The sequence below is a fragment of the Chrysemys picta genome, chromosome 20, assembly GCF_011386835.1.
Source record: "Chrysemys picta bellii isolate R12L10 chromosome 20, ASM1138683v2, whole genome shotgun sequence".
NCBI classification, from domain to species: domain Eukaryota; kingdom Metazoa; phylum Chordata; order Testudines; family Emydidae; genus Chrysemys; species Chrysemys picta.
The window spans coordinates 21,692,297-21,720,202 of record NC_088810.1 but is presented as its reverse complement, the minus strand read 5'-3'; the positions used below and the strand labels follow the sequence as shown (position 1 = coordinate 21,720,202).

At 59.0% G+C, this 27,906-nt stretch overlaps 1 protein-coding gene across 3 annotated transcripts in view; it reads right to left on the bottom strand.

The window, feature by feature from the left end:
* Positions 1 to 8: 8 nt before the first annotated feature.
* Positions 9 to 27,906, bottom strand: part of PEAR1 (platelet endothelial aggregation receptor 1) — a 60,942-nt gene continuing 33,044 nt past the window's right edge. Inside the window, exons 2-23 of one of the 3 annotated variants that reach the window (XM_024099874.3) lie at positions 24,776 to 24,871; positions 23,454 to 23,558; positions 22,744 to 22,844; positions 20,820 to 20,912; positions 18,736 to 18,982; positions 18,255 to 18,378; positions 17,563 to 17,699; positions 13,295 to 13,507; positions 12,662 to 12,836; positions 12,196 to 12,316; positions 11,386 to 11,549; positions 10,679 to 10,781; positions 9,517 to 9,663; positions 8,767 to 8,895; positions 8,289 to 8,417; positions 8,076 to 8,204; positions 6,228 to 6,443; positions 5,821 to 5,933; positions 4,028 to 4,148; positions 3,179 to 3,241; positions 2,106 to 2,309; positions 9 to 1,483 (exon numbers count right to left, since the gene is read on the bottom strand). In XM_024099874.3, the coding sequence (XP_023955642.2) occupies positions 1,323 to 1,483; positions 2,106 to 2,309; positions 3,179 to 3,241; positions 4,028 to 4,148; positions 5,821 to 5,933; positions 6,228 to 6,443; positions 8,076 to 8,204; positions 8,289 to 8,417; positions 8,767 to 8,895; positions 9,517 to 9,663; positions 10,679 to 10,781; positions 11,386 to 11,549; positions 12,196 to 12,316; positions 12,662 to 12,836; positions 13,295 to 13,507; positions 17,563 to 17,699; positions 18,255 to 18,378; positions 18,736 to 18,982; positions 20,820 to 20,912; positions 22,744 to 22,844; positions 23,454 to 23,558; positions 24,776 to 24,870 (3,090 nt within the window). In that variant the 5' untranslated portion in view covers position 24,871 and the 3' untranslated portion in view covers positions 9 to 1,322. Of the gene's footprint in view, positions 1,484 to 2,105; positions 2,310 to 3,178; positions 3,242 to 4,027; positions 4,149 to 5,820; positions 5,934 to 6,227; positions 6,444 to 8,075; positions 8,205 to 8,288; positions 8,418 to 8,766; positions 8,896 to 9,516; positions 9,664 to 10,678; positions 10,782 to 11,385; positions 11,550 to 12,195; positions 12,317 to 12,661; positions 12,837 to 13,294; positions 13,508 to 17,562; positions 17,700 to 18,254; positions 18,379 to 18,735; positions 19,087 to 20,819; positions 20,913 to 22,743; positions 22,845 to 23,453; positions 23,559 to 24,775; positions 24,872 to 27,906 lie in introns of those variants that run through there. The other 2 variants (XM_065573571.1, XM_065573572.1) reach the window with 2 other exon arrangements.

Here is a 27,906-nt window from a genome sequence, read left to right as displayed (position 1 = left end):
CTGCATAGTTAAAAACAACACAAACATCTTTATTTACATGCACATTGGAGCCGTATCGACCTCTACAGATCCCAGCTCTCCCCGGAGCAGAAAGGGAAGGAAACCCAGCTATGTCCCTTAGGCCAAGTTCAGCCTGCTGGGCTAGTCTGTTCCCCCTGGAGGTGTCATAATCTAAGACCATGTGCAGAGAGACGCTAGCCCTGGCCTCTCTCACCTGAGCCAAGGAGGCGCTCCCATTGCTGCAGGTAAGTTAAGTAGCAGGCTGTTACAGTTGCTGGGGCTGGCCTCTAGGGGGAGACACACTCACACCCATTAGGCCGGTATATTGCACAAGGTGTGTGTGTGGGGGTGTATGCTGGGATGGGAAGGGGGGCTCTGAACCGTCAGCAGCTTCACAGTGGTGGGACCGCCGGTGGGGGTTGAATGGGGGGGAAGTTTGGGTTCAGAGCTACCAACTTCCCCTAACAGCGCAAACGTCCTCTACGGCCCATCTCCAGGGGCTGGGGGCCGGATGAAATCAGGCAGGCGTTCGGAAGCTGAGTCTAGATGCAAATCAAGGCCGAGCGAAAAGCCCAGATCCAGTCCCCCTCCACAGGCTGGAATCCGGATTGGGAGCCGAATTCGGTGGCGTCTCACTTCCCAGCCATGCCTCTCCCGGGGCTGCAGCGGGGCCAGTCTTGGGGTGTTTAGTCTGTGTCAGCAGGGCGCAGCGGTCCAGCGTCTGCAGCTGCCCTGCTGGGTTATCAGTCCCTTTCGGGGGGCTCACAGGAACACCTGCCATTTTGTGCCCCAGCCCCGAGGTGTCCCGTTCACGTCAGGCTTCTCCTCCGGATCAGGCCTCCCCTCAGTGCGAAGCCGTGCCCTGGGGGCAGAACACACCTGCCCACGGCTTGACTGGGGACCCCACCCTGAAGACAAACACCGATGGGGGAGGGCAAACATGGGGCAAGCTGAGGCCACACCACCCCGCCACGATCCACATCCCTGGTGCATGCGGGAGGCTCAGGATCTGGAGGTGAACGTCTCAGACTCTGAACCCCCGCCTGGGGGAAGGTGATGAGCTGTATTCAACCCCAAGCGGCTGGGGCAAGGGGTCCAACTCCCCCCTTCCATAGTCCTTAGCGGCTGTTGCATTGTACAAGCGAAGACAAAGAGGCTCCGGGTGAATCCAGGGGGGTGCCGGTAAATGGCCATCCACGGTCCCGCCACGGCTCTCCTCCCGCTGGGCTTCGGAGCCAGTCCTCCACCTTCCCCTGGGAAGTGCCGACAGAGCCAGGAAGGGGAGGATGGACGGACGGACAGAGACAGCGCCCCATGGCTCCTCACCGGTCCTGCCTCCGGAGTGGCGGGGATGGGGGGTAGTGCCGGACAGGTGGCATGTCGTAGTGACTGGGGATGTGGCTGTTTTTGGGGGAGTCGTAATGGTTGGGGGGGCAGCTGGGGGCTGCTGGAGACACACCTTCTGCCCCCGGGGGGCAACTCTCTAGAGGGAGGAGAAGAGGAAAGACAAGGGCATTACCGAAGGCACCTTTGAAAGTGTCTCAGGATGGGCTTGTGGTTAAGAACTTGGGAGATCAGTCTGTAAAATGGGGATAAGGACCCTTCCTTTCTCCCATGCTGCATCTATTTTCAACTGTGAGCTCTTTGGGGCAGGGACCACCCCTCACTTTGTGTGTGCCTGTGCAGCGCCCGGCACAACGGGGCCCTGATCTTGATCCGGCACAATGTGGCCCCGATCTCAGTCGGGGTATGTGCAGCGCCTGGCACGAGGGAGCCCTGAACTCCGTCAGGGCGCATGCAGCACCCGGTCTGAGGGTGCCATGATTTCAGTCGGGGTGTGTGCAGAGGGGGCCCTGAATTCATTCGGTGTCTGTGCAGTGCCTGCACGAGGAAGCCCCGATTTTGGTCGGGGTGTGTGCAGCGCCCAGGACCAGTGGGCCCCGATCTCAGTGGGGGTAGCCTCTGAAATGCAAAAGCCCGGCAGTGGACAAGCGCCCCCAAGTGGCATGTCACACCCGCCCCCAAGTGCCATTCAGGCTCTGGCATCGCTGCGAAGTGAACGGGACTGGAGGGGTCCCGCAGCCCGTCGCGGTGCCGAACGCTACCTTCTGCCCTGGAGCCGGCGGCTGGCTCCTCGAAGAGCCCGATCTCGGTGTAGGACATTTCTCGCTTTGCGGGGGATTTCATCTCCATGTAGCTGCCCTCCGAGGGCTTGGCCATGAGCTCGGGCAGGTCCTTGATGGTGGCGTAGGGGTTCTCGCTGTTCAGCGAGCTGTTGCTGGCGCGCAGGGCCTCCTCCTTGATGTAGTCTGGAGCGTGGGCGGAAGGAGGGCAAAGGGAGCGTGGGTGAATACAGGAATGGGGAGAAGCCGGGGGGCTGGGACGCCGGTTTAGCCGGGAGGAGACGAGTTTGCTGGGTCTGTCTAGCTCCAGGCACATGGGCCGCAATCAGCGCTAACTGGGCCCCTCGTTGGCGGCCTCAGCAAAGACACCTAGGGCTGGATGGGGCCCTGCACGCCGTGCTCCCCTCTTGCCCCCGGGACGTTCCACCAGGGCAGGGCAGAGGCCCACGGGCAGCGTGTGCAGGGACGGGAGGGAACTTGTCCAGCCTGGAGCTGCTCTGGGGATACGCAGGGCTTCTCTAAAGCCAGACCAGCTTCCTCGCGCCCTGCTGAGCCCCCCACCCCAGAGTCTCATTGGACGTGGGGTCAGCCCTGAGTGCGAGGGGAGAGCGCCCCCTCCTGAGCCCCCCGCCCCACTCCCTGCAGCACAGCGCCCCCTAGTGCCGCACTGCGACATGGGGGTCAGCCCTGAGTGCGAGGGGAGAGCGCCCCCTCCTGAGCCCCCCGCCCCACTCCCTGCAGCACAGCGCCCCCTAGTGCCGCATTGCAACATGGGGGGTCAGCCCTGAGTGCGAGGGGAGAGCGCCCCCTCCTGAGCCCCCCGCCCCACTCCCTGCAGCACAGCGCCCCCTAGTGCCGCACTGCGACATGGGGGTCAGTGCTGCAGTAAGTGCGACTCCTCTCCCTCCCGTTCCTCCCAGACCCCAGCCCAGGAAAACGAGCCCATCGGCCTGAGCCGAGAGCGTCTGGGAGAGACGACCGCGGGACCCATCACCCCCCGCCCGTGTGCCGGGGCCCCTGGAAGCCCCCCCCCCAGAGTGGGGCGCTGTGCTCACCGTTGCTGTAGTACTTCCCCAGGCTGTTACTGTAGCTGTAGCTGCGGTCCATGGGGCCGCCCCCTGCAAACGGAAGGAAACCCTGAGACTGCTGGACACAGACAGACCCTGTGGTTCCCTCTGGCTCCCCAGCCCGTGGGGCCTCCTTTAGCCACAAGGGAGGGGTCCCTTCACGAGGCCGGGGTCTGTGTCGTCCCCGCAGCAGAGCTGGGGGGAGGTCGATGAGAAATGGGGACGGTGACTAGAAACAGGCAGCTCCCGTCCAGGGAAGGGTCTCCCCACGCAGCATCCAGGGAAGGGCCTCCCCAGGGCCCCGGCTGCTTTTCTTCCCACCAGCTTCGGGGTGGGGGCCGGGGGGCAGTTTTGCCCTTGTTGGGGGATGAAATGTGTAGGATGCTGACCAAGACCGGCAGTTTGAGCTGAAATGGATCCAGGAGTCCCAGCTCCCCTTCTCCTGCTCTAATCCAGAGAGCTCGCTCCGCTCCCAGAGCCAATAGAACCCAGGAGTCCTGAGGTGTCCTCCCCCCCTTCCCTAACTACGAGGCATCACTCCCCTTCCTGAGCCAAGAACAGAACCCAGGAGTCCTGAGCCCCACCCCCCGCTTCCCAATCTCCTTCTCTAACTACCAGGCATCACTCCCTTCCTAGAGATGGGAAAAGAACCCAGGAGTCCTGCGCTCCCCCATCTCCAACTCCTAACCCTACTCACCTTCCAGCACTGGGAGTAGAACTCATCCCCCTACCCTGTTCTGACCCCTAGATCCCACTTCTTCTCCCCACACCGGCTCCTAAAGCCCGGCCCTGCCCAGCATATCCCAGCTGAGGCGCCACGCCCGGCTCCCCTCTTACCCCGCTCGCGTGGCTTCAGCGCCGGCACCCCGTGGTGCTTCCAGTCGGCAGGCAGCGAGGCATTACAGTCCGGCCCGTAGGCCACGTTCTTTATGTTGGAGAAGTGCTGGTTGCAGGGCACCTGTGGCCGAAATAAGGGGTGGAATCAGCAGTGACCTACCGCCCCCTGCCCACGGGGTCCTGCTCGGAGTGGCCCCTTTGCCAGGCCAGGATTTCGGGAACCACAGGGTCTCACGGTGTCCATGAAGAACCCCTTCCTTCTGGAGTGGCCCTTGCCAAACGCGAGTTCAGGTTGAGACAAGCGTCCGCATTAAGAGCGGATGTTTTGAAGCGCTCCAATATCCATGCGCAATTTCAGATCGCCCCAAAAACTGCTGTGCCTCATGGTGTCCTGGGGTGGGGCGAGTGGGGCAAATTTGGGGTCATTTGGCCCACGGGTTCCAGAGATACAGCGCCCAGAATAAAAGGGATGGTCTCTACATTGTGCCTGTTCTCATCCCTTAGCTGTTTGGACACCCCTGGGGTTCAGGCGACAGGACTGGTCTGCACTGAACTGTGCTTAGACGACCGGATGGGCCCTCAGCTCGGGCCCAGCACCCGGCTCTGTGCTGGGGAAGAGACGGTTCCGACATTACTAGAGGGTCCGTCTGGCTCTCTGAACCAGCACAGGCTGGGAAACCCAGGCCAGAAAAAGTGATTTGCACAGACTGGGGGCGCCCAGCACCCGGGGCGCTGCTGGGGGACAACCCACCTGATGGCTTAACGCAGGGGTGGGCAAACGTTTTGGCCCGAGGGCCACATCTGGGTATGGAAATTGTATGGCGGGCCATGAATGCTCACGAAACTGGGGGGTTGGGGCATCAGAGAGGGTGAGGGCTCTGGGGTGGGGCCAGAAATGAGAAGTTCAGGGTGTGGGAGGGGGCTCTGGGCTGGGGCATAGAGTTGGGGTGCAGAAACAGGTGCAGGCTCTGGCTGGGGGTGCAGGCTCCGGGGTGGGGCTGGAGATGAGGGGTTGGGGCTGCTGGTTGGACCGAGGGGTTCGGAGGGCAGGAGGGGGATCAGGGCTGGGGCGGGGGGTTGGGGTGTGGGAGGGGGTCAGAGGTGCAGGCTCTGGGCAACGCTTACCTCAAGCAGCTCCTGGAAGCAGCGGCCATGTCTCCCCTCCAGCTCCTACGCGGAGGCGTGGCCAGACAACTCTGCACGCTGCCCCGTCCGCATGCTGTCCCCGCAGCTCCCACTGACCACGGTTCCTGGCCAATGGGAACTGCGGGGGCCGCGCTAGGGATGGGGGCAGCGTGTGGAACCCCCTGTCTGCCCCTACACATGGGAGCCGGAGGGGGGACATGCCGCTGCTTCCGGGAGCTGTGTGGAGCCACAGCACGCGGGGAGCGGGGCAAGCCCCCGACCCCGCTCCCCAGCAGGAGCTCGAGCACTGGATTCAAACGTCTGAAGGGCCAGATGCAGCCCCCAGGCCGTAGTTTGCCCACCCCTGGTTTAGAGGCATGACTAGCAGGCCTTGAACTGAGGAGGTGGGGTTCAAGTCCTCCCCAGGGCAGATTTCTGATGGTGGCTGCTGTGGTCCACGTTCTGGGGGCGCAAGGCCACCTCAATTCCGCACAACCCCAACTATTTCTGCAGCAAATTCTCAGCCCAGCCCAGCCCCAGAGAGACGCTATAGACAAGCTGTCTCCTCTCTGCCCGTCCCCAAGGGGGCTCCGTGCCTCGAGGCTCCGGCGAACGGAAAGGCTGGGAACTTCCCTGGAGCAGTGTCGCCCCCGAGGGCTGGGGCTTACCTTGAGGGAGCTCGCCCTGTCCTGGCTGTTGGGGGCGGGGGAGGTCGGCACGCACCGCGACAGGGTGTGGTAGCTCGGATTGGAGTAGTAGTGGGTGTGGCTGGGTGGGACGTCTGGTCAGACAGAGAAAGGGACAGACAGAGTTAGGCCAAAGTCCCTGGGAGTCCTGTCCCCTAGCTGTCCCCAGGGGCTGCACACGCCGTGTGCCTCTCCCCACCCTGGGCCGGGCTCTGGCTGGATTCCCCACGCTAACCCTAGGGTGGCTGGGATCAGACTTTCCCGAGAGTGGGGTGGGGGACTCTGCCGGGCTTGCTGAGCTCAGTGTCCTAGGAGGTGCCATGCTAACGGGAGCAGGGGGGTGACTTGGAGAGCAGAGCCCCCCCGTACCGAGCGCGCCGCGCCCTCACCTGGCACCGCGTACTCCGAGCTGTCCGTCCGCCCCGTGGTGTAGGCCACGGCCAGGTGTCTGTTCTCTTTGCCCTTCTGCCAGTGCCGGTAGCACAGGAAAAACACCAGCAGCGCCACGAGCAGGATCACCAGGACGATGATACCAATGATGGCCCCCAGGGAGCTGTACTCCGTCGGCACGGCTGGCACCATGGTGAAGGGGTGCTCGGGGCTCCCTGCACGCCCAGAGGAATCATTAGACCTTCTGCCCAGAGCTGGGGACAGAACCCAGGAGTCCTGGCTCCCAGCCCCTGCACCCCTGCTCTAACCATTAGACCCCGCTCCCCTCCCGGAGCTGGGGACAGAACCCAGGAGTCCTGGCTTCCTGCCCCCCCCCCCCCGCTCTAACCACTAGACCCCGCTCCCCTCCCGGAGCTAGGGACGGAACCCAGGAGTCCTGGCTTCCTGCCCCCCCGCTCTAACCACTAGACCCCGCTCCCCTCCCGGAGCTGGGGACAGAACCCAGGAGTCCTGGCTTCCTGCCCCCCCGCTCTAACCACTAGACCCCACTCCCCTCCCGGAGCTGGGGACAGAACCCAGGAGTCCTGGCTCCCTGCTCTAACCACTAGACCCCGCTCCCCTCCCAGAGCTGGGGACAGAACCCAGGAGTCCTGGCTCCCTGCTTCCCCCACTCTAACCCTCTAGGCCCCCCTCCCCTCAGCGCTGGGGCCAGAACCCAGGAGTCCTCGCTCCCAGCCCCCTGCATGGTCTCATTCACATTTCTCACACCAGGCCCCGCTCCTGCCTGGCTCGCACTGGCAGCTCCCCACAGGAGCAGCTCTATGTATTTTGCCGCCCCAAGCATGGCAGTCAGGAGGCTTTCGATGGCATGCCTGCGGGAGGTCCGCTGGTAACGCGGATTCGGCGGCATGCCTGCGGGAGGTCCGCCAGTCCCACGCCTTCCGCGTACCTGCCGCCGAATTGCCGCTGAAACCGCGGGACCGGCGGACCTCCCACAGACGCGCCGCCGAAGGCTCCCTGACTGCCGCCCTCACGGCGACTGGCAGGCTGCCCCCCACGGCTTACCGCCCCCCATGCGCTTGGTGCGCTGGTGTCCGGAGCCCCCACTGGCTCCCCATCACCTGGTGGCAGGTGGAGTTGTGGAGGCACTCGCAGACCTGGAGACACCTGGGTCCAAAGGTACCAGGGGGACACTCTGCCAGGGGGGCACAAGGGCCCAGGTTAGAATCCGTGGGGTTAAGGGGGGTGGGAGGCAGGGGAAGGCCAGTCCCAGGGAGCGGCTTGGAGCCATACAGCTCCGCATCCCACCTCCCGACTGCTGGAGGAGACTGATGGTCCGTATAACCCAATATTAGAGCTGGCTGGGAAATCATTTGTGTTCCAGCAAAACGTTTTGGTGAACGACAAACAAGCAAAACGTTTGGGTCAAAATTTTTCTTCCAAGTTTCCGGGTTTTCATCCAAAACCTGAAAACCCCAAAACGCTGCGGCTGAAAAGTTATATTTTTTTTGACTGTCAATGGTCAGAAACAAAGTGGAAAATATTCGGGTTTTTGGCTAACATTTTCGGGGGAGTTCAGTTGCCAAAAACCTGAATTTTTTTCCAGATTTCTGTTTTTCCAATGAAAACCCAGAATATGTAACCAAAATCAGACATTCCCCAGGGAAATTTCTGTTTTAACCCAAAAACCCGTTTTTTGTCAATCAGCTTCCCTCAAGACCCGCCCAGAAGTCCTGTGTGGGTGCGATGCTCCCCTCGGCCAGCAGTGGGCGCTGCAAGTGGCTTCCCAATGTGGTCCCGGGGCCGTCATGCAGCCCTGTGCCTTCCCCGGGGCGTTCCCGGCTTACTGGTTTCACAGTGGGCGCCGGTGTACCCGGAGGAGCACAGACATCTCCCGGTCGCCGGGTCGCACTGAGCTTCGTTCTGGCACTCGCATGCCTGGGTACAGCTCTCCCCGTAGCTCCCCAGGGGGCAGCCTACAGAGAAGAAAGCAAGAGGGTGAGGTCTGCATGGGGAAGGAGACGTGTGATGCCCAGGCCCCCGCCCGGCACAGCCCGTACCTTCCGAGCAGTGTCTGCCGGTCAGGCCGGCCGGACAAGAGCAGGTCCCATCCACGGTGCTGCACCGGCCTCCGTTTGCGCACTGGCAGGTGCGGCCACAGGCCTCTCCCCACGTGCCAGGCGGGCAGGCTGCGGAGGAGAGGAGACGTCTGTCAGTCCCACTACGCACTGCTCTTCCCCGATGAGCTACCGAGTCTATGTGCGTGAGACCCCATCGCCCCCTGGTGGCTGCCCACAGAGAGGATACAAGTCCTACTTCTGCTTACCAGCTGAAGGAGATCTCCTTTAGCTCAAATGGCAGAGGCCTGCGTTTGTGGGGCTGACAGAGCCTCCAGGCCTCCCAGATCATAGTCCTGGGGACCCTGTTGTACCCAGATTCCTTATAACTTCTACAAGTGCCTACCCCTCCGCAACTTCTTCCCTGTTGACCCGTGCTGCCTGTGAGTCGGGACGCCCCCCCGCAGTGGACGTGACTCACGCTGTGAGCAGTCGCTGCCCGTCCACCCGGGAAAGCAGTCGCAGGAGCCGTCCACGTGGTGGCAGGTGGAGTGGTTGGAGCATCGGCAGGGCATCGTGCACTTCTTGCCGTAACGCCCGGGCTGGCAGGCTGCGGCAAGGGAAGAAGAAATGGAAAGGGGTGTGGAGGGTGGGGGGCGAGTCACGTACCTGCCCTAACCCGGCCCCGTCGGACGGCTGCTCGTGTGAAGCGAGTTTGCTGGGTCTCAGCCCAGATCCTGATGGGGACCAGGCAAAGCCACTGCCACAAATCGGTGCCGACCGACCCCGTTCGTGGGCAGCAGCCTCAGCAGAGAGGCCTGAACGGGCCCAGGGAGACAGAGCTCCTTGTTACGCCCTAGAGGGGACAGGTCACAGGGACACACGGGCTGCTGTGTTCCCATGTGGATTTCTCATTCCCTCAGGGGAGCAGGGATGGGGTTTGCCCCCTCCATGTATCCATCTCCCCGAACCCTGGCCGGCTCCTGGGATGCCCGTACAGTGGCCTCTGACCGTGCCCGCTGCACCCAAACCAGCCCTAGGTGGGGGGCAGGCTCGAAAGGACGATGCCAGTCCCATCTCGCGGGCTGGTCACACGTGGGCTTTGTGCGACGGACTTTGCTCTGCTCCGGCACTGGACGGAGCCGGGACAGGCCAGCTCCCCGCGGGGCTGGGCAATGCAGGAGCAGGACCCCCTCGCCCAGCCCGCTGGCTCTGTTGGCATGGCACTTACGGCGCTGGCAGGCGGGGCCGCGGTACCCGGGCGCGCAGCTGCAGCTCCCGTCCTCTGAGGAGCAGACGGCTCCGTTCTTGCAGGCGCAGGGCTGGCTGCAGTTCCGCCCCCAGAAGCCGTCGTCACAGAGCAGGCTGCAGCGAGGCCCTGGGGTGGCAAGAAAAGGACCAGGGTGTTCTCTTAGTGGGGACCCCTCCTCACCACGCAGCTGAGGGGGGGCAAACAGGTCCCAGCGCCAACCCAGTCCCCTGCGTGGAGAAATAAAACCTCTCGCATCCCAAGCTGTCAGGGATGCCAGCGTCACTGTCCACACTCGACAGATGGGGAAACTGAGTCACCACACAGCTCCCTGCAGGCCCTACGGTCTCCCAGCCCAGTGTCAACCCAGAAACAGCCCTCTTTGAAGCTGAATTCCCATCACTCAGACTCCAGTTAGCTCCTTCTAACTCCAGCGCGGCCCCCGACTCGAGTCTCGTCCACACACACGAGCCCTTCGCTCCAGTGAGGGGAGGTTCTTAACTCGAACTGGCCGGCCCGTCAGCAGGCACCGGCTGGCACGGCTGGGGTGCTGCTATTCCCCAAAAGCCTGCCGGAATTCCCGCTGGGCCACACGTCCCTGCCATCTGGAAACCTCGCAAACCTGAGCCGAGTGTAACCTGCAGGGAGACCGGGACGACGGCTCGGAGAGGTGTGAACCGCCCTCCTTCCCCTCAGGGCGGAGTTACTGCCGGGCGCTTTGCTAAGACCGGAGCAGGAGCTAGTCTGGCTCTCTTTGGTGCCATGCGTGGGTGGCGTTTGGACAAGCACCATCACTTCATTTTGTCCTCGGCCCAGGGGGAACCCGCTGAGTCCAGCCATGCCCCACAGAGGAGAGACGGAGCTCAGGCTGCCCGGAGACCTCATGCCCATATATCCTGGACCTCTGCACAATTCACTGTGAGCTGGGCCTCCTGCAAGCACCTCAAGTCCAGTGGGTGGAGCTTATGTTGTGGGTGGAGCCTGGAAGAGTACCACCCCCTTCTGTCCCTGACCTAGCCATGCCCATAAGAGCTGTGCATTGAGCTGGCGGGGATGCCAAGGGACTCCCTGGATGCCATCATGGCCAGAGACAGAGTCCTCCCGTCCCCTCCCCAGATCCCTGCCTCCCACCTGGCCCCCTCACCTGTCCATCCCGGCCGGCAGTGGCACTGTCCCGTGACGGGGGAGCAGCCGTCCGCGTGGCTGCAGTCACACTGACTACTGCAGCCGGGCCCGTAGGCACCGTTCTGTTTGCGAGAGGGGGATGCAACCCGAGTCAGTGGCACTGGGATGGATTGGGGTGGGTGATTTTAACCCAGAACCCTTCCCGGTCCCATCCTGCTGGTGCATGGGTCGAACCCTGCCCCAAGCCTCCCCGGTCTGACCCCCACCCTGCCAGTGCATGCAATCTAACCTATTCCCACTCCGCTCCGCCCCGCCAGTGCCCACGGTCTAACCCACGCCTCCCCTGCTCCACAAACCCCCCTCCCCATTGCCATTAAATCACCCAGCTCCCTTCCCAGGCTGGGCCAGCAAGTGACTTTCCCAATCAATCTGTTAGCCCATTGTTGTAATTATTTTGTCCAGTGGGACAATCACAGGCAGCCGAGATCCCGGCTCGCGCGTGGGCACCGAGTGGGGAACGGGCACAGTTAGAGGCATCCCGTCTTTGGACCTTGCTCTGCAGGGGGTGCGTGGCAGGGGGGTGGGTAAGGGCTTGATGCAAAGACCACAGAAATGGGCATCAGTGAATGCAGGCTCAGGTCCTTTCATGACAGCTGGGACGGCCGTAAAGGGCGCAGAGACCCCCGGGCATGGGAAGCAGCTGGTCCGAGGGGGGTGGGAACTTACCGCGCACGGCTCCTGGCACCTGCTGCCGTGCCAGCCGGCAGCGCAGAAGCACGCCCCGCTGATGGGGCTGCAGGCGGCGCCGTTGGCGCACCGGCAGGTCTCGTTGCACCCGGGGCCCCAGGTGCCGGCGGGGCAGGGGCTGGAACAATCCCCTCCGTGCCAACCTGCGGAGGGGCGGAGAGGTTGGCGGGAGGATCGACGGGACGTTGGAATCGGAGCGCTTGGGAAATCCAGGCAGCTCAATGGGCAGAGAAGCAGGGCAGTATGGGGGCAATGCCGTGCCCAGACAATAGCCCCTATGGGGGCTGTACTGTCCCACCACAGTCCCATAGCCAGATGTGTCTGGGTATTAGAGGGGAGCGAAGCTTTCAGTGGGTCCCTGGAAGGAGCCTGCACTCAGCCACGGCTCCAGCCCGAGGGTGCCCGGCACCACCCACCTCTGGGCGCCCCAGCTCGCGGCTGGCTGCCGGGGCTCCAGCGGGGGCTCTGGGGGGTGTGGAGCACGCCTGCTGGGAGAGGTCACCCGTGGAAGGAGTGGCATGGGACGTCCTGCCAGACCCCGAGCCTGACGGAGGGTTCGTGCCTGGAGCTGAGCCGGGGGAGGGGGAACCCGGGCTGGTTCCAGCCGGCCCCTGCCCACACTCCAGACCCAGGGAGCCGGGGCGGAAAGCGGTATTCACAAGACCTTTCCCGAGTGAACTTGAAGGGGCTCCCCCATCCCAGCTAGAGCCCCCCGGGGGTGGGGGTGGGGAGCCGGGGCGGTGCCCTCCCTGTCCTGAGCGATCCCACGGGCGCCCGCCTGCACCCTACCTTCTTTGCAGATGCAAGTGCCATCGATGGGGGAGCAGGTGAAGGCGTTCTTGCAGGCGCACTGCATGGAGCAGTTCACGCCGTAGGTGTCGGCGGGACAGTAGCTGGAACAATGCGCCCCCTGCAAACACAAGGAGACAATGAGGGGTGGGGGGGTTAGAGTCGGGGGGCGGGTAGTTACTCGCCATCTGCTGACCTGGGGCGGGTCCGAACCTCCCACCCAGAGGCGAGTAGCCGTAATACTTTGTGTTGCTACAAAGCCAACCACCTAAGAATCACAAAGTTATCCCTGCTCTAATCACTAGATCCCACTCCCCTCCTCGAGCCGGGAATAGAACCCAGGAGTCCTGACACCCAGTCCTCTGCTCTAACCACTAGACAACGCTCCCTCTCTCAATCCCCATAATTACCAAGACATTAACCGCCTTGTTTCCCGGTGTCCCCGCAGACTAGGCCCCAGACTCACCGTGTACCCCGGGGCGCAGTGGCAGAGCCCCGTGGCCCCATCACACGTCCCTCCGTTCAGACAGAGGCAGGGCTCCTGGCAGTTGGCCCCATAGTATCCGTGGGGGCAGGTCTCGTTGCAGTGCAGGCCCGCCCAGCCCGGTTTGCAGGTGCATTCTCCACTCATGGGGTGGCAGCTGGGCACCGGGGGGAGAGAGAAACACGGGCCCATCAGAGCGCCCCCGCGGAGCAGCTGGGGAGGGTTTGTGCCAATCCCGCGGGGCTGGCCCTTTCCCTGAGAGCAGCAGGACGGTAGGGGCTGCGGGTGTCCTGAGCCGGATACCCCATGTGCGTGCCCACTCAGTGGCTCCTGGGTAGAGCATGCATGTTCTGGATCCGGGACCTTTGCCCTCCAGATTCCCCTGCCCACCACTTCTGCAAATGGGAATCCTGCATTCCAGCACTGGGGGGCATAGGACGGATGGTGCCGTGTTATTCCCCTTATGCCCTGCAGAGGGCAGCAACCCCACAGGACTGGAAATAGGGACCATATTCCCCCTCCCCTGCACACTATTAACCCCTAACGCGCTGGCATGTTCCAGGCTCCCACATGCACGATGGGTTGGGGCGAGGGCCCGCTCAGGTGGCAGCCTACCTTTGGCTGTGCTGGGGGCTGCAGAGACAGGGCAGGTGGCAGGCCAAGCCGTAGAGGCCGTCCAGGCACTTGCGCTCCTCGCAGCGCGGCCCGTAGAAGCCGGCCTCGCACAGGCAGGCCCCGTTGATGTGGAAGCAGCGGCCCCCGTTGGTGCAGTCGCATGCCTGGCCGCAGTCCTGGCCGTACTTGCCGATGGGGCACTCCTCCTGGCACCTGTTCGGGAACGGGCAGAGGGAGGGGAGGACGTGCCCCCAGGGTCAGACCGAGGGCAAGCCCAACGCCAAGGGAGGGAGAGCCAGTCAGCGCTGGGGTGAGCAGACAGGGGTCGCTGTACCTGGTATCTCTCGCCTGCTCAGTCTGGGTGTCCCCTGTAGGCTGAGGCCGTCAAACTCATTCCATGCAAGACCCTGGGAAATACTGAGGACCCTCCCGCCAGCTGCTCAGCAGGGTGCTATTCCCCTATCAGCCTCCGGGGGGTGCCCGGGGAGGACACCCCTGCACAGCCTTTCAGGCCGTCTTAGCCGCAGTCCCTCAGGAACTTGTAGGGATCTCGATGGCCCAGAATGGCCCAGAGAGCAGGGAAGCGAATGGAGCTTGGGAAGGGGCCCGTGAACCTCCAGGGTCCCTGAGCAAGACAGGCAGGGCCAGCGGGGCTGCCACCGGTGTGAGAGCCCGGAGGGGAAGCTGGCTGCAGGTGGGGAGCTCAGCTGCAGAGGTCACGGGGTGGTCAGTGTCGCATTGCTCAGCGCCTGGATTTAACCCACAGGGGCCACGTCTGCACCAGGGGTGCGTGCACCATGGTCGCTGCATTGGCACACACTCCTCGTGCAGGCCAGCTGCACCGGGGTAAACCCTGACTCGCACGTGGGCAGTGTGTCCACGTGAGGGGTTTGCACTGGTGCAAAAATCCCCAGGCCTAAGACTGTGAATGAAACCCTCAGTGCAAGCCCAGAGCGCAGAGCAGGGCTGGGATGGGGTTCTGCCAGCCAACGTGGGCAGTGTGTCCACGTGAGGGGTTTGCACTGGTGCAAAAATCCCCAGGCCTAAGACTGTGAATGAAACCTTCAGTGCAAGCCCAGAGCGCAGAGCAGGGCTGGGATGGGGTTCTGCCAGCCAACGTGGGCAGTGTGTCCACGTGAGGGGTTTGCACTGGTGCAAAAATCCCCAGGCCTAAGACTGTGAATGAAACCCTCAGTGCAAGCCCAGAGCGCAGAGCAGGGCTGGGATGGGGGTCTGCCAGCCAGGCCTGGCTGTTTGTTTAGGCAACAACAACATGACTGTCCTAAAGTGCCGCTCAGCGGAGGGGCTCAAAGCCTTTGCCAAAGGATCATCATTTTTAAAATGGGGAAACTGAGGCACGGAAGTGCTTTGCCGAGGGTCACACGTTAAGTCTGTGGGAAAGTCCTGGCTCTGACCACTAGACCCCACTCCTTTCCTGAGCAGGGAATAGAACCCAGGAGTCCTGATTCCTAGTCCCCCTTGCTCTAACAGACCACATCCCCTCCCGGGACCAGGAAAAGAACCCAGGATCCTGGAGTCCCACTCCCCTAATCCAACCCCGAGACCACACGATTTCTTTCGCTTAAACCGCCAACAAAAACCCCTTCCTAGCGATCCATTTAGTGCTTGTCACTCTTGTTTGATTCTGGGTTTATTTTTTCCTCTCCATTGTTTGCGACACCCTCTCAGAAGCTGGAAAAAGCCCTCACTTCCTTCTCCCGCTGGCTGCGTCCCTTCCATGTGGAAAACTCCGAGTGATTTCCCTCCTCGCCCTGGCCCAGCTGCTGTTTACTTCCCCGCAGCACAGCTGGGGAGATCATCCCTCACTCCAGCGTTTAACCAGCGCTCCCCCGGCTGGCAGGGCACTGCCTGTGCCGTAAGCCAGCCAAAAATCCGCACAGCCAGGCAGTCAACGCATTGCCTGGAGGATTATATGCATGCATTACGGTAACAATGGCTATTCATACGGTGCATTACATTATGTGCATTACGGTAGTAGTAAGCACTGTACATACACGTAGCAAGAAACAGTCCCTGTCCCAAATAGCTTCCATCTCAATAGACAGGACAAAGGGTGGGGAGGGGAAACTGAGGCACAGAGGGGGGGTGAGGACATGCCAAAGTCACATGGCAGAGCTGGGGATAGACGCCAGAAGCCTCATTCTCAGTAAGGCCCTTTACACCGCTCTGGCCGGACAAAACAGCCTTAAGGCGGAGGACATTTCAGTGACGCGCATTTTAAGGCCCCTTTACATTGGCAAAGCCACATAAAGGGGCGTTGGCGTAACTGAGAAGGAGGGTCCAGGTCTCCTAAGTCCCAATCCAGTGCTTAATCCATGGCAAAGTGCCTGCATTTCACGCACTCCAGTTTGTAACCCCTCCCCCCACACACACACGTTAACACAAGAGTGTGCGAGTCCAGGAGCCGGTGCGTGGGTGGGTTGACACGGAAGGGTGTGAGGAAAAGGGCATTGGTGCGCACATGTGTTTGAAAGGCCACGGGTGTCCCTGAGGGAGGCTGCGCGGGACAGGGATGTAGGGGAGCGCGCAGTCACAGCTGTGGGGGAAATGTAAGGGCTGAACCTCAAGCGGCCGCAGTGAGAAGTCAGGGGGCCGTCAGACAGGAGTGAAGTAGGAAGGGGCCCGCCCCACCCCGAGCTCGCCTGTAATTCGAGCACAGAGCATGTGTGAGGGTGAGGCCTTGTCTACACTTAAAAACTCTGTTGCTTTAACTAGATCTGTATAGTTAACTGGGTACAACAAACTCCCAATACGGACGCAGTTCTATCAGCATCAAGGTGTTTATACTGATAACGCTTATTCTGGTTTGGGAATTAAAATAAGCGACACTGGGGTAAGGCAGCTTTATACTGGTATAACTGAGTCCATGGCGGTAGCATTATTTTGACCAAAAAACCCACAACCCACCTTGCTAACTGACTTCACAGACTGTGCAAAAGGGACCCCCGTGATCCTCCAATTCAACACCCTGTGTAGCACAAGCCAGAGAAAGGCCCTGAATGAACTCCTGTGTGAACTCCAACCCATTTAGAAAAACAGCCAGTCTAGATTTACCAGCTGCCCGGATGGAGAATCCCCACACAGCCCTTGGTAAGTTATACCAGTAAAAATGTGAGGTGTGTGCGAGGGTTTGTCTACACAGGGACATTCTGGAATAACTCCCTGGGAGGACAGTCTGTTCTGGAATAAGAGCGCCTTTTATTGAGTTAGCTTGATCCACTTTGGAAACGGATTAAGCTCAACTGGAAAAATCATTCTTACACCTGGTCTACACTTAAAAGTTAGATGGACATAGCTACACAGCTCAGGGGTGCGCAAAATTCACCCCCCGGCGTACTGTAGTTAAGTTGACCTCACTTTGGGTGTAGACACAGCTAGATTAGTGGCAGAATCATCCGTTGACCCAGCTACCGCCGCTGGGAGAGGTGGGTTGACTACAGGGATGGAAAACCCCCTTCCATTGCTGCAGGAAGCGTCTACACTTCGGCGCTAAGCAGCACTGTTGCTCTGTGGCGCAGTGCCCTGTGTGGACGCGTGGCCTCATTTAGAGGTGGTCGAAAATTTTGCATCTAATCAGCTTTCTGTCAGAAAACGCCCTTTTGACAAAACCCATTTTTTTCACCAAATCGCGTCAATTTCAACAAAATTTTGCGGGGGGGAAATTGGAAAAATGATTTTGAAAACATTGAAATGTCCCATTTTGACATTTCCGGAATGGAAAGTTTCGATTTTTCATTCTGAAACGACTTTTCTTTTCCAAAGGTGCTTTATTTGCTATGAATTATTTTATACCAAAAAATAGTCAAAATGTTTGTGCTGAATTTCGTTGCGTGAAAAATTTCAAAATGTTGGCTTCTTGTCCCAATTTCAGGTGCTTTTTTTGTTACAATCTTGACTTGTTTTTACAGGATGAAAAACCAGTTTGCCAAGCAGCTCTACTCTTAATCCAAATAAAAGTGTCCACACAGGGAGTTACTCCAGAATAGCTACAGACAACACTTTAAATTCCCACCCTAACTTAATCCAGATTAACTCCCCTATGTAGACAAACCCTGAGAACATGTGGGTGTATCACAGAGGGGCGGCTTTAGGCGAGCAAGGGGCTCAGTAGAGACCACCTGACTGAGGTTTCTAGCTAAGCCTCATTGATTGAGGAATCTCCCTCTAAGCCATGCCAGTTGCTAGCCCCGACACAGACCCGGTTCTTTCCATGGCTGCAGGGAGTCGCTCTGCCCGACCCCACTCACCGCTCTCCGGTGTAGCCCAGAGCGCACTGGCAACGCCCGGTGACCGGGTCGCACCGCCCGTTGTTGTGACACTGGCACTCCCCCAGGCAGCTCGAGCCGTACCTCCCTTGGGGGCACGGGATGGAGCAGATGGTGCCCTGCAGACAACGGAACAGCAGTGTCAGGGAAATGCCCTCTCTGGGATAGCCAGGGGACAGGGTGGGGGCCCCCGCACCACGGAGTCTGATCTCCCCCTTCCCCTGCGATTGGAGGGGATGGTCCCCGCTCAGTGCCCCCCAGACCCACCCCAAGCCTGAATGCGGCCACGGGTCAGCAGCGTGCGTGGGAGCGGGAAAGGCTGACAGCCCATTTCTCGCCTGGCTGGGGGCATCTCACAGCCCCGAGGAGACTGAATGGCGAGCGTGGCTCACGCCGCCAGGGCCGGATCAGCCGGAGACACCACGGCAACACGAAGGTGGCAGAGGCGGCATCGCCCCAAGCCGCCGCATGGAGCCAGCTCAGGGCTCGGTCCAGGCCAGCTGGGTCCCACGGGTGTGAGGGCCGGGGCCTGGGTGGCACAGTGATCGGGGGAGGAGTCCAAACCAAAGAGGGCAGGACCCCTCTGCCCTCAGCTTGTCCCGCCCTGACTCTTTGCTCTCCGGAGGCCGGATGGGCCTGGGTTTGAATCCTGCCCGTTCCCCCCCAGTACGTACCATCCATCCTGGAGGACAGACACAGTGGGTGGTGTTTGGGGGGTGGCAGATGCCCCCGTTCTGGCAGGGGCAGTAGGCCGGGCAATGGAGCCCATCGGAGGTGTTGGGGCATTGGGCCTCGCAGCTGGAAGGACAGGGAGAAAAGGGTGAGGGAGACGGACCCAGGCTGCAGAGTTTTCTCTCTCTCACCAAAGGCTAAAGAAATCCCACCCCGCGGCTGGGTCGGAACCAGCGCCCCCTAGAGGGGAAAGGCCCCAGATCCCATTCCCACCCCCGGGCCAGCCAGAACCCCCGCCCTGGGGCCGGATCGGAACCAGCGCCCCCTAGAGGGGAGAGGCCCCAGATCCCATTCCCACCCCCAGGCCAGCCAGAACCCCCGCCCTGGAGCTGGATCAGAACCAGCGCCCCCTAGAGGGGAGAGGCCCTGTGTCCCATTCCCACCCCCCACTGCCCAGGCCAGCCAACCATTCCCCGCACTCACTAGGTACCGGTGAATCCCGCCTGACACAGACATGCCCCGGTCTCTCCATGGCACTCAAGCGCGTTCTTGCAGGAGCAATCCAGCTGGCAGCCCTCCCCGTAGGTGCCTGGGTCGCAGGGGACTTTGCACATGGGGTCCTTGTACCCGGGCGAGCAGACACAGGCTCCGGTGAGGGGGTCACAAGCTCCCCCATCGCCGCACTGGCAGGGGTTCTCGCAGCGGGGCCCCCAGGACCGGCCATCGCACACTGGAAGAAGGAAGTGACTGTTGTAGCAATGACAACCCTTTGCCCTTCTGCGGACGATCTCTAAGCACCTCCTACGCCCTGGTGAACGAAGCCCTGCAATAGCCCTGGGAAGAAGGGTCAGAGTTTCAGCCCCATTTTACAGGGAAACTGAGGCACCGAGCTGGGACATGTCATCCCAAGAGCCAAAAATAGAACCCAGGAGTCCTGGCTCCCAGTCTCCTGCTCTAAGCACTCTACCCCCCCTCAGAGCTGGGAATAGAACCCAGGAGTCCTGATTCCCAGGCCCCGCTATTCTAACCACTGGCCTCCCCTCCTCTCCCAGAGCTGGGAACAGAACCCAGGCGTCCTGACTCCCAGTCCTGCCCACTCTCACCCATTAGACCCGCTGCTTCCCATTAAACAGATTGCTCGGTTAATGAGGGCTTAATCGTTAATGCGTCTTTCAAACCACGTGCTAGTTATTTGTCCGGAAGCTGCCACACGGAAAAGGTTGCTTGATTGTTTTAAGTGGTGGCATTATTCAGCGGGAGACAAGGGGCGGTCACTCGGGTTAAGGGGAGGGAATTTAAACAGGGATGGTTTAGGCCGAATCCGGGGAAATCTTCCTAAGGGAGACGGACAGGGCCGACGAGAGGGGCGGGGGGGGGGAAAGCTGGTACAAATTACTGGGGCCCAGCTTCCCCCCCCTTCTCGTCAGCCCTGTTTAGCCGGTCCGCCCTGTCTGCAGGGGGCCGAAAAATTTTTTCACCGGGGCCCAAGCCCGCTCTCGGCGGTCCGGGAGATGGATCAGAACTCTTAGCCTCAGCTGTTAGCAAAGGGCCCCGGTCCTGCGCCCCCTCCCTCTCCCCTTGACGCAGAGGCTCGGGGGCTGCTGTTTGGGGAGCATGACATGAATAGCGGGAGGGAGGGAGGGAAAGAAAGAAAGAAAGAAAGAAAGAAAGAAAGAAAGAAAGAAAGAAAGAAAGAAAGAAAGAAAGAAAGAAAGAAAGAGCGAGCCATGGCAGACAGACCGAGGGATGCAGTGACTCAGTGGGGCTTTTGCCCACAGCTGGCTGCCCCTCGCTGAGGGTACCCTGAGCAACCCCCTCCCCTCCCGTCTGGGCCATGGGCTGCAGCCCACTCCCAAGCATTTCCTACGCAGCCAATGACCCCCAGCTCCCGGGAGCCGCCCCCGGTGCGTGGGAAACCACTGCCTCGGGCCCCTGGGCCCAGGGGAAGGACGTGGCGGCTCAGAAGCCGGAGTCTGGGTTTAATTTGGCTGCAGGTGGAGGGGGGAGCGGAGGCCCCACCCGCCCTGGGCCCAGGCTGGGATGCCGGGGGGCTGAGGAGGGGCCAGGGCTGGCCAGGCAGGATCCCACCTTAGCACAAGTACCTACGGTGCCTGGCGTGCTGATGGCTGGCCTCCCCGCTCATGTGTCCCCTTAATCCTAACCCACCCACCACCTCCCCCCGCTCCCTCCACAAAACCCCCAGTCCTCTCCCCCTCCCTCCGTAGCCTCTCCCCCATAACCCCTCCCCCCTCACTCCATAACACCCCCATTCCTCACCCCATACCTCCCCCACCACTCTGCCCCTCTCCCTCACACCATAGTTCTTCTCTGCCTCTTTGTCAGTTCAAAGCCAGGCTCACCCGCAGGACCCCCCGTCGGCTAGCGGTCACCCCAGCGCCTGCTGCCTCCGGCGGACCCGCCCGCGGGTGTCTGCAAGTGACAACTCCCCCACCCTCAAATCACCGGCCAGGCTCCTGGGGGCAGAGCCACCCCCTTCAGCTATAAGGCAATGGCCCCGGTGCGCCGACCCCAGCCCGCGGTGAAGGGGCCGAGCCTGTGGTACTCACTGCTGGAGCAGTCTGTGCCCCTCCATCCCTGTTCGCACTGGCACTGGTCCGGAGCCACGCACCTCCCGTGGACGCACTCCTTGGTACAGCTGGCTACAGGGAAGGTGGCAAGCAGAAGGATTCAGTCGGGCTTCTCCAAGATCTTGTTTTATTAACATCTAACCTGGCATTTCCAAGGCACATTTCACCCCCAAATGCTATAGACTGGTATCACCCAGCCACCTCTGGGGTGGAACATGGCAGCTATGTAACAGCGCTAAGCAATGCTGCCCAGAGATCACTCGGCCAGCATTGAAATGCAGCCACCTCTGGGGTGGAACATGGCAGCTATGTAACAGCGCTAAGCAATGCTGCCCAGAGATCACTCGGCCAGCATTGAAATGCAGCACCTCTGGGATGGAACACGGCAGCTATTCAACAGCGCTCAGCAACGCTGCCCAGAGATCACTCGGCCAGCATTGAAATGCAGCCACCTCTGGGGTGGAACACGGCAGCTATGTAACAGCGCTCAGCAACGCTGCTCAGAGATCACTCGGCCAGCATTGAAATGCAGCCACCTCTGGGGTGGAACACGGCAGCTATTCAACAGCGCTCAGCAACGCTGCCCAGAGATCACTCGGCCAGCATTGAAATGCAGCCACCTCTGGGGTGGAACACGGCAGCTATTCAACAGCGCTCAGCAACGCTGCCCAGAGATCACTCAGCCAGCATTGAAATGCAGCCACCTCTGGGGTGGAACACGGCAGCTATTCAACAGCGCTCAGCAACGCTGCCCAGAGATCACTCGGCCAGCATTGAAATGCAGCCACCTCTGGGGTGGAACACGGCAGCTATTCAACAGCGCTCAGCAACGCTGCTCACTCAGGAAATGCAGCTCCCTGCACGGTGCTCGGCAATACTGCACAGCTATTGCTCCCCCAGCACCGAGATGCAGCCCCCGCAGGTGGCGGATAACCTGGCAGCTGTTTAATAGCCATGTAGCACCAGGGATCACCCACCCGGATCTTCCTAATCCCTGACCTGCAGCAGGGGACCACCCCAGTGAGTTGAATCACAGCGCAACCCACCGCAGGAAAGTGTGGGAGCCCCCTATAGTGACCAGTCCATAGAGGAGCCTTCCACTGCTTCCTCCCAGAGTCAGTCACCTCCCGCCCCCGGCTTGGCCGAAGGGATGCAAAGCTGATGAAACACAGCAATGATTTATGGTCTGGTCTGAGTTTGCTGGGGCGAGGGGGTGGGATGAGGGGGCTGTCTGTGGGGATCAAGGGAAAGTTGCCAGAGGACAGGCGGCCTGCTCTCAATCAGGCCTGGAGCATGCTGGCTTCCCAGCACGGAGCCAGCTGGAAGTGGCCAAGAAGGGTCCCATGGTAGCCAGGTGGCCTGGAGCCATGTGTCTGCAGGAGAGCTGGCAACTAAACCTGTGGCATGGAGAGAAATCTGAGAGGGCCGGAAGGATGTGGGAGGATCAAGGAGTGCAAGACAGGACAAACAGCAACAAGCTGTAAAGAATGTGCGTCCCCTCTGGGGTGGGTCTTGGCAGAGGCCACGCTCGCTGGATGAACCAGGGGCTGCTGGGTCTCTCGAATCCATTACAGAGGTATGATTTCTCAGAGCACAGGGGAGCCAGGATTTGTTTCAGGGCACACAGTGGGGAGCGAGGGGGCTAGGAGAACTGGGCTAAGCAGACAGGAAAATGAACCATGACCCCCATTTTAGAGATAGGGAAACTGAGGCACGGTGGTGGTGGGGAACGTCGCTCAGGATCACACAGCAAATCACTTACAGAGCTGGAAATGGAACCCAGGAGTCCTGTGCCCCGGTCTGACCGCAGGCCACCAGGCAGAATAACGCCACCAGACCCCTTCAATTTCTGCAGGAGCATCGCCCCCTGGGGCCCATTAATGACTGTCGGGGACGGACTTACGGACACAAATATCTGCGCTCTCGTAGTAGCCCTGGCAACAGCGGTACCTCTTCCGGTAGTCAATTTTCACCGCCTGTCGGTACGCTGTCTTGTACACAATCCTGTGCCACACAGAGTAAAAAGCAGAGTGACCCCCACATGCAGAACATTTATAGAGAACAAATCACACCTGGGGAACTCACCGCCCCAGGAGTGTGCTAGAGCTCACCCAGAGAATTTACTGTGGTGAGGTTATGTCAGGATTACTGCCATCGTGCTATATATGGCACTGACTGATATAGACAGAGTGTGGGTTACCCAGCCCCAAGGGTAGAGTAGGGGTTCATCAGTGGAGCGCCATGCTATCCAATAATTCTGGTGTTAACCTTTGGAACTCACTGCCACATGTTCCTAACCAGCAGAGCAAACAGCAACGAGATAATATTGGAGTTAATCTGTGAGCCTCCCTGCCTCAGACTGGTTCCAGGTGAGCTCACCGAAATGGGAACAGACTAATGTTAACCTCTGAAACTCACTGCTACTTGTTAGTAGCAGGGTCAAAACAGTGGAACTCACTGCTGCCTGTTAGGAGCGGTGTCAGCTTGTGGGACCCTGCTACCAGGGGGCTGTGCTGGGGTAAGCCCGTGGGATTCCCAGAGAACTCTTGGGGACAGTGAGTGGTGGGTCAGAAGACGTTTGCCACATCCCCTAGGCCAAGGGGCGCTCCTTACTTGTGCTGGGTGCACGGCTTGAGGAAACTCCAGGTTCCATCACACGAGTCCTTGGAGGCCTGAGCGTAGGGGTGGGCGTAGGACTCCTTCGTCGCCGTGGTGAAGCTGCCGGGGAAAAGACAGAACCACTTCAGTGGCAGCCCAAGGACGGCCAAGGGAAATGGCTGATTCAACTCTCCTCACTGTGGCAGGGCTGTGGCTTAGTGACAGGGGCTCTGCGCCTCCCATGCAGGACACCCGGGGTCCAGTCCCTCTCCTAGCATCCTCATGGCAGCAGCTGGTGCCTTTGGAGCAGAGACACAAGGTTCCTGCCCTATTCCTGGGGACAGACTGCAATGAAGCAAGGTCTGCCAACTCCTGGTGCTTTTCATAAAGCCCCAGCTCCCGGAGTCATGAGATTATGGGGGACATACAGCCTTTTTTTTTAAAAAGACAAGCTATTTCTAGCCATCATGGTTGTGAAGCAAAGCTTGAAATCGTGACCCCTAAAGGCTGAGACACCAGGAGACAAATTATTATTATTATTTTTAAATCTCATGATATTTTTTTTGGTTCCTGGGGGTTATGACTGGGGGTTGGCAACACTGGTACCAGCACCTCTAGAGGCACGGAGGGATCATTACAGCCTGGAGCTTCTCAGTCCCTGGCAAAGGGCTATTTTCCAAGTAGATACAGAGACAACCGCAGGTTAATAGCCACACCTCTGGGACCAACAGCTCCTCTGTACGTGACAGTGTAAACGCTGGTCAGGCCAACCCTGCTGTGCTCCAAATATTACCATGTATTGTCGCTACAGAGTGTGCTGAACTCTTTACAGACACGGACCTAGCCCAGAACAGGGTCCGGTGGCCAGACAAAGCTGACAGGATCACAAGCAAAAGGGGTTAACATGTTAACTGGTTCCTTGTACTCCCTATCTGACTGTCTGTCTCCATCTGTTGTCTCGTGTCTTCTATTAAGCTTCTTGGGAGAGGGACAATCTTTAGGTTCTGTGTCTGTACAGCACCTAGCACTGGGGGGAGAGGGGAGGAGTCTGGTCCGCGACTGGGGTTCCCAAGTGCTACACAATACAAATAAGACATAAGAAGAAGAAAAAGGGCGAAAGAGATAGAGATGAAAAGAAAAAGGGTGAGTAAGGTAAAGCAACACAGAAAGCAACACAGAAAGCAACACAGAAAGCAAGCGAGGAAGAAACGCTCCATTGCAAGGATCAGAGATGAACGCCCACCGAGAGGTCTCAGGGGAGCAGAGCGGAAGGCCTGGAACCACACGCCCATTTCACCCCAGGGCTCCCTGCCCTCCCCCCCCCCCCCACTCCTTACCTTTCCCAATAGCTGCAAACATTGGGGTCGCTGGGGTTGAGAGAGGTCGCCAGGTGCATCTGCAGCCCCAGCAGAAGGACCACGTGCAGCTTCATCCTGGTGGGAGGGGAGAGAAACGAAGAGGAGTTGACAACGAGGAAGAAAGCCCAAGAAGCTCACTGTCAAGAGGGTCACAGAGGTGGCTGCCCACGCTACAGGATTTGTAGCGAGGCCAAAGCACAAAGCTCTGCTCCTTGAGCTAAAGGACGAACTTTGTTAGCTGGGAGCAGTAGTAGGTTGTTATCCACTTTGTGTTAGACCTGCAGATGTTGCCAGGAGCTTTGGGAATCATGCAAGGTTGCTCTGCACCCCTGGAAAGGGGGCACATCCTGTTTTATTCAGGCCCGAAACTGAGCCAGGGATGGACCCAAACCAACGCTGCCAGTTCAAACAGAACAAGCTGTAACCAAGTCCACCGAGACACCCTGGCCGACAGTAAGGATCGAACCCAGAGCGAAGGTGGCAAAAGCACAAGCTCCTACCACTGGGGGTAAATCCCCCCGCAGTGAGTCAGTAACAGGCCATTGAAGTTAACGGGGCTGGCCACTCGTTAGAACCTCGTTCACTACAACATCAATTAGATTGCGCATGTCGATATACAACGCCACCCATCCCCCCGCCGGCTTTGAGTTCAGATCTGGCTTTGACCTTTGTGGTCAGCCCCTGTGTCTGTGTTGAGGGTAAAATCAAATCCCAAATTTGAGCATCACTGAATATTCAACTGACCTGTGCGCATGGCCCCCACCACACCAGCCCCTCCAGAGTAATTACTGACCCCTCCCGCCCCGCTGCAATGGGATGTTGGACACCTACCAACCTTGACACATCTGCCCTAAGTGACTGGCCCAAGATCTCACACAGGGAACCCATGGCTGAGCCAGGAACGGGGCCCAGAACCTCAGCCCCACTGCGGTCCCCTGCTCATTGAACCATCCTTGTTCCAATGCATTGTGTTCACTCTAGGTAGGTTCTTACAACCCTCTCATCCCCTGGTCTCCGAGCCCCATCCTTCCATTCTAGCCAGACAGACAGTCCCCAAACCGGGAGGGGAAAGCCACCGGGGCTGATGAAAGCGCAAGGCCGAGCCCGTCTCCCCAGCGTGACGGGCGCTTTTCTTAGCTGGCTTTTTGTGTGCGACGCCAGCCTCTTCCCCGCCAGCCAGCTGGGAGCTTGGAGCAGGAAGCGCGGTGTGAAAACAGGAAGCAGGTTGTGTCGAAGATGCTTCCCTCCCACCCCGGCTAATGGCACCTCCACATGGGCGGGCGGCAAGGGCCGCATCAGCCCGAGACTTCTAAGAACACCACGTCCCGGCTGGGAACAAAACAGGCCTGCTCGGTCCCTGTCGCCAGGCCTGAGCTCACCGTTACGTCCCACCCCGCTCTGTTGCCTGCTCGTTGCCTCTTGTCTTAGGGTCTGTCTACACTGCGGGTGCAATTCCCAGCTTGGGCAGACATGCGTGCGCTTGTTCTGTGCATGCTAGCTCATGAAACATAGCCCTGGAGCCTTGGCTAGACACCCAAGTACGTACCTCGGGTCTCGGCTGGGTCTGTTTTTAGCACGATCAAAGCTAGCAAGTGTACATTTACCTGAGCTGAAATTCCTGCTGAAGGTGCTGTGTGGATATAACCTTGTATGTAGACACCAAACTCTTTGGGGCAGGAATTGTTTCATGATATGCAGAATGGGAAGAGACTGTCTAGGAAGGAGTACGGCAGAAAGGGATCTAGGGGTTATAGTGGACCACAAGCTAAATATGAGTCAACAGTGTGATGCTGTTGCAAAAAAAGCAAACATCATTCTGGGATGTATTAACAGGTGTGTTGTGAGCAAGACACGAGAAGTCATTCTTCCGCTCTACTCTGCGCTGGTTAGGCCTCAACTGGAGTATTGTGTCCAGTTCTGGGCACCGCATTTCAAGAAAGATGTGGAGAAATTGGAGAGGGTCCAGAGAAGAGCAACAAGAATGATTAAAGGTCTTGAGAACATGACCTATGAAGGAAGGCTGAAAGAATTGGGTTTGTTTAGTTTGGAAAAGAGAAGACTGAGAGGGGACATGATAGCAGTTTTCAGGTATCTAAAAGGGTGTCATAAGGAGGAGGGAGAAAACTTGTTCACCTTAGCCTCTGAGGATAGAACAAGAAGCAATGGGCTTAAATTGCAGCAAGGGAGGTCTAGGTTGGACATTAGGAAAAAGTTCCTAACTGTCAGGGTGGTTAAACACTGGAATAAATTGCCTAGGGAGGTTGTGGAATCTCCATCTCTGGAGATATTTAAGAGTAGGTTAGATAAATGTCTATCCGGGATAGTCTAGACAGTATTTGGTCCTGCCATGAGGGCAGGGGACTGGACTCGATGACCTCTCGAGGTCCCTTCCAGTCCTAGAATCCATGTGCAGCACCAGCTATCATAGAATATCAGGGTTGGAAGGGACCTCAGGAGGTATTTAGTCCAACCCCCTGCTCAAAGCAGGACCAATCCCCAGACAGATTTTTACCCCAGTTCCCTAAGTGGCCTCCTCAAGGACTGAACTCACAACCCTGGGTTTAGCAGGCCAATGCTCAAACCACTGAGTTATCCCTTTTAGCTCGTATAACAGGACCCTGATTCAAGCTGGGCAAATCGTAGCTCACTGGCTAGTCCGAAAAAGTTTTTTTAAAATGTGTTTCAGGTTAAGCCGAAATTTGTTTGATATTTTCAGTGAATCAAGAAGCCAGGGGGAAAAAATCACTTTGGGTCACACAAAAAGTTTTGTTTCGATTCGGAGCATTTTCTCCTGGTTTTTTCCTTCATTTTTTAAAAATTAAAATGAAAGACATGTTCTAAATGACCAGCTGCTTTGAATGGAAAAAAAATCAAAATGTTGCCTTGTGAAAATGCCCAAAATGAAAGGTTGGGATTTTTCCAGAATGTCTTTCTTGTTTTTTCCCCCTGACAAAACGATTCAATGAAACTGACGCAAATTCACAACATGTTTCGGTGTCGCCAAATCTGAGCTTTTCACTGGGAAAAAAGTTGCAGTTGAAAAATGTTGGCTAGCTCTAGTCCTGATTTCTGACGGAAACCTCCAGGCACAACTGTATAACGGTTCCCAC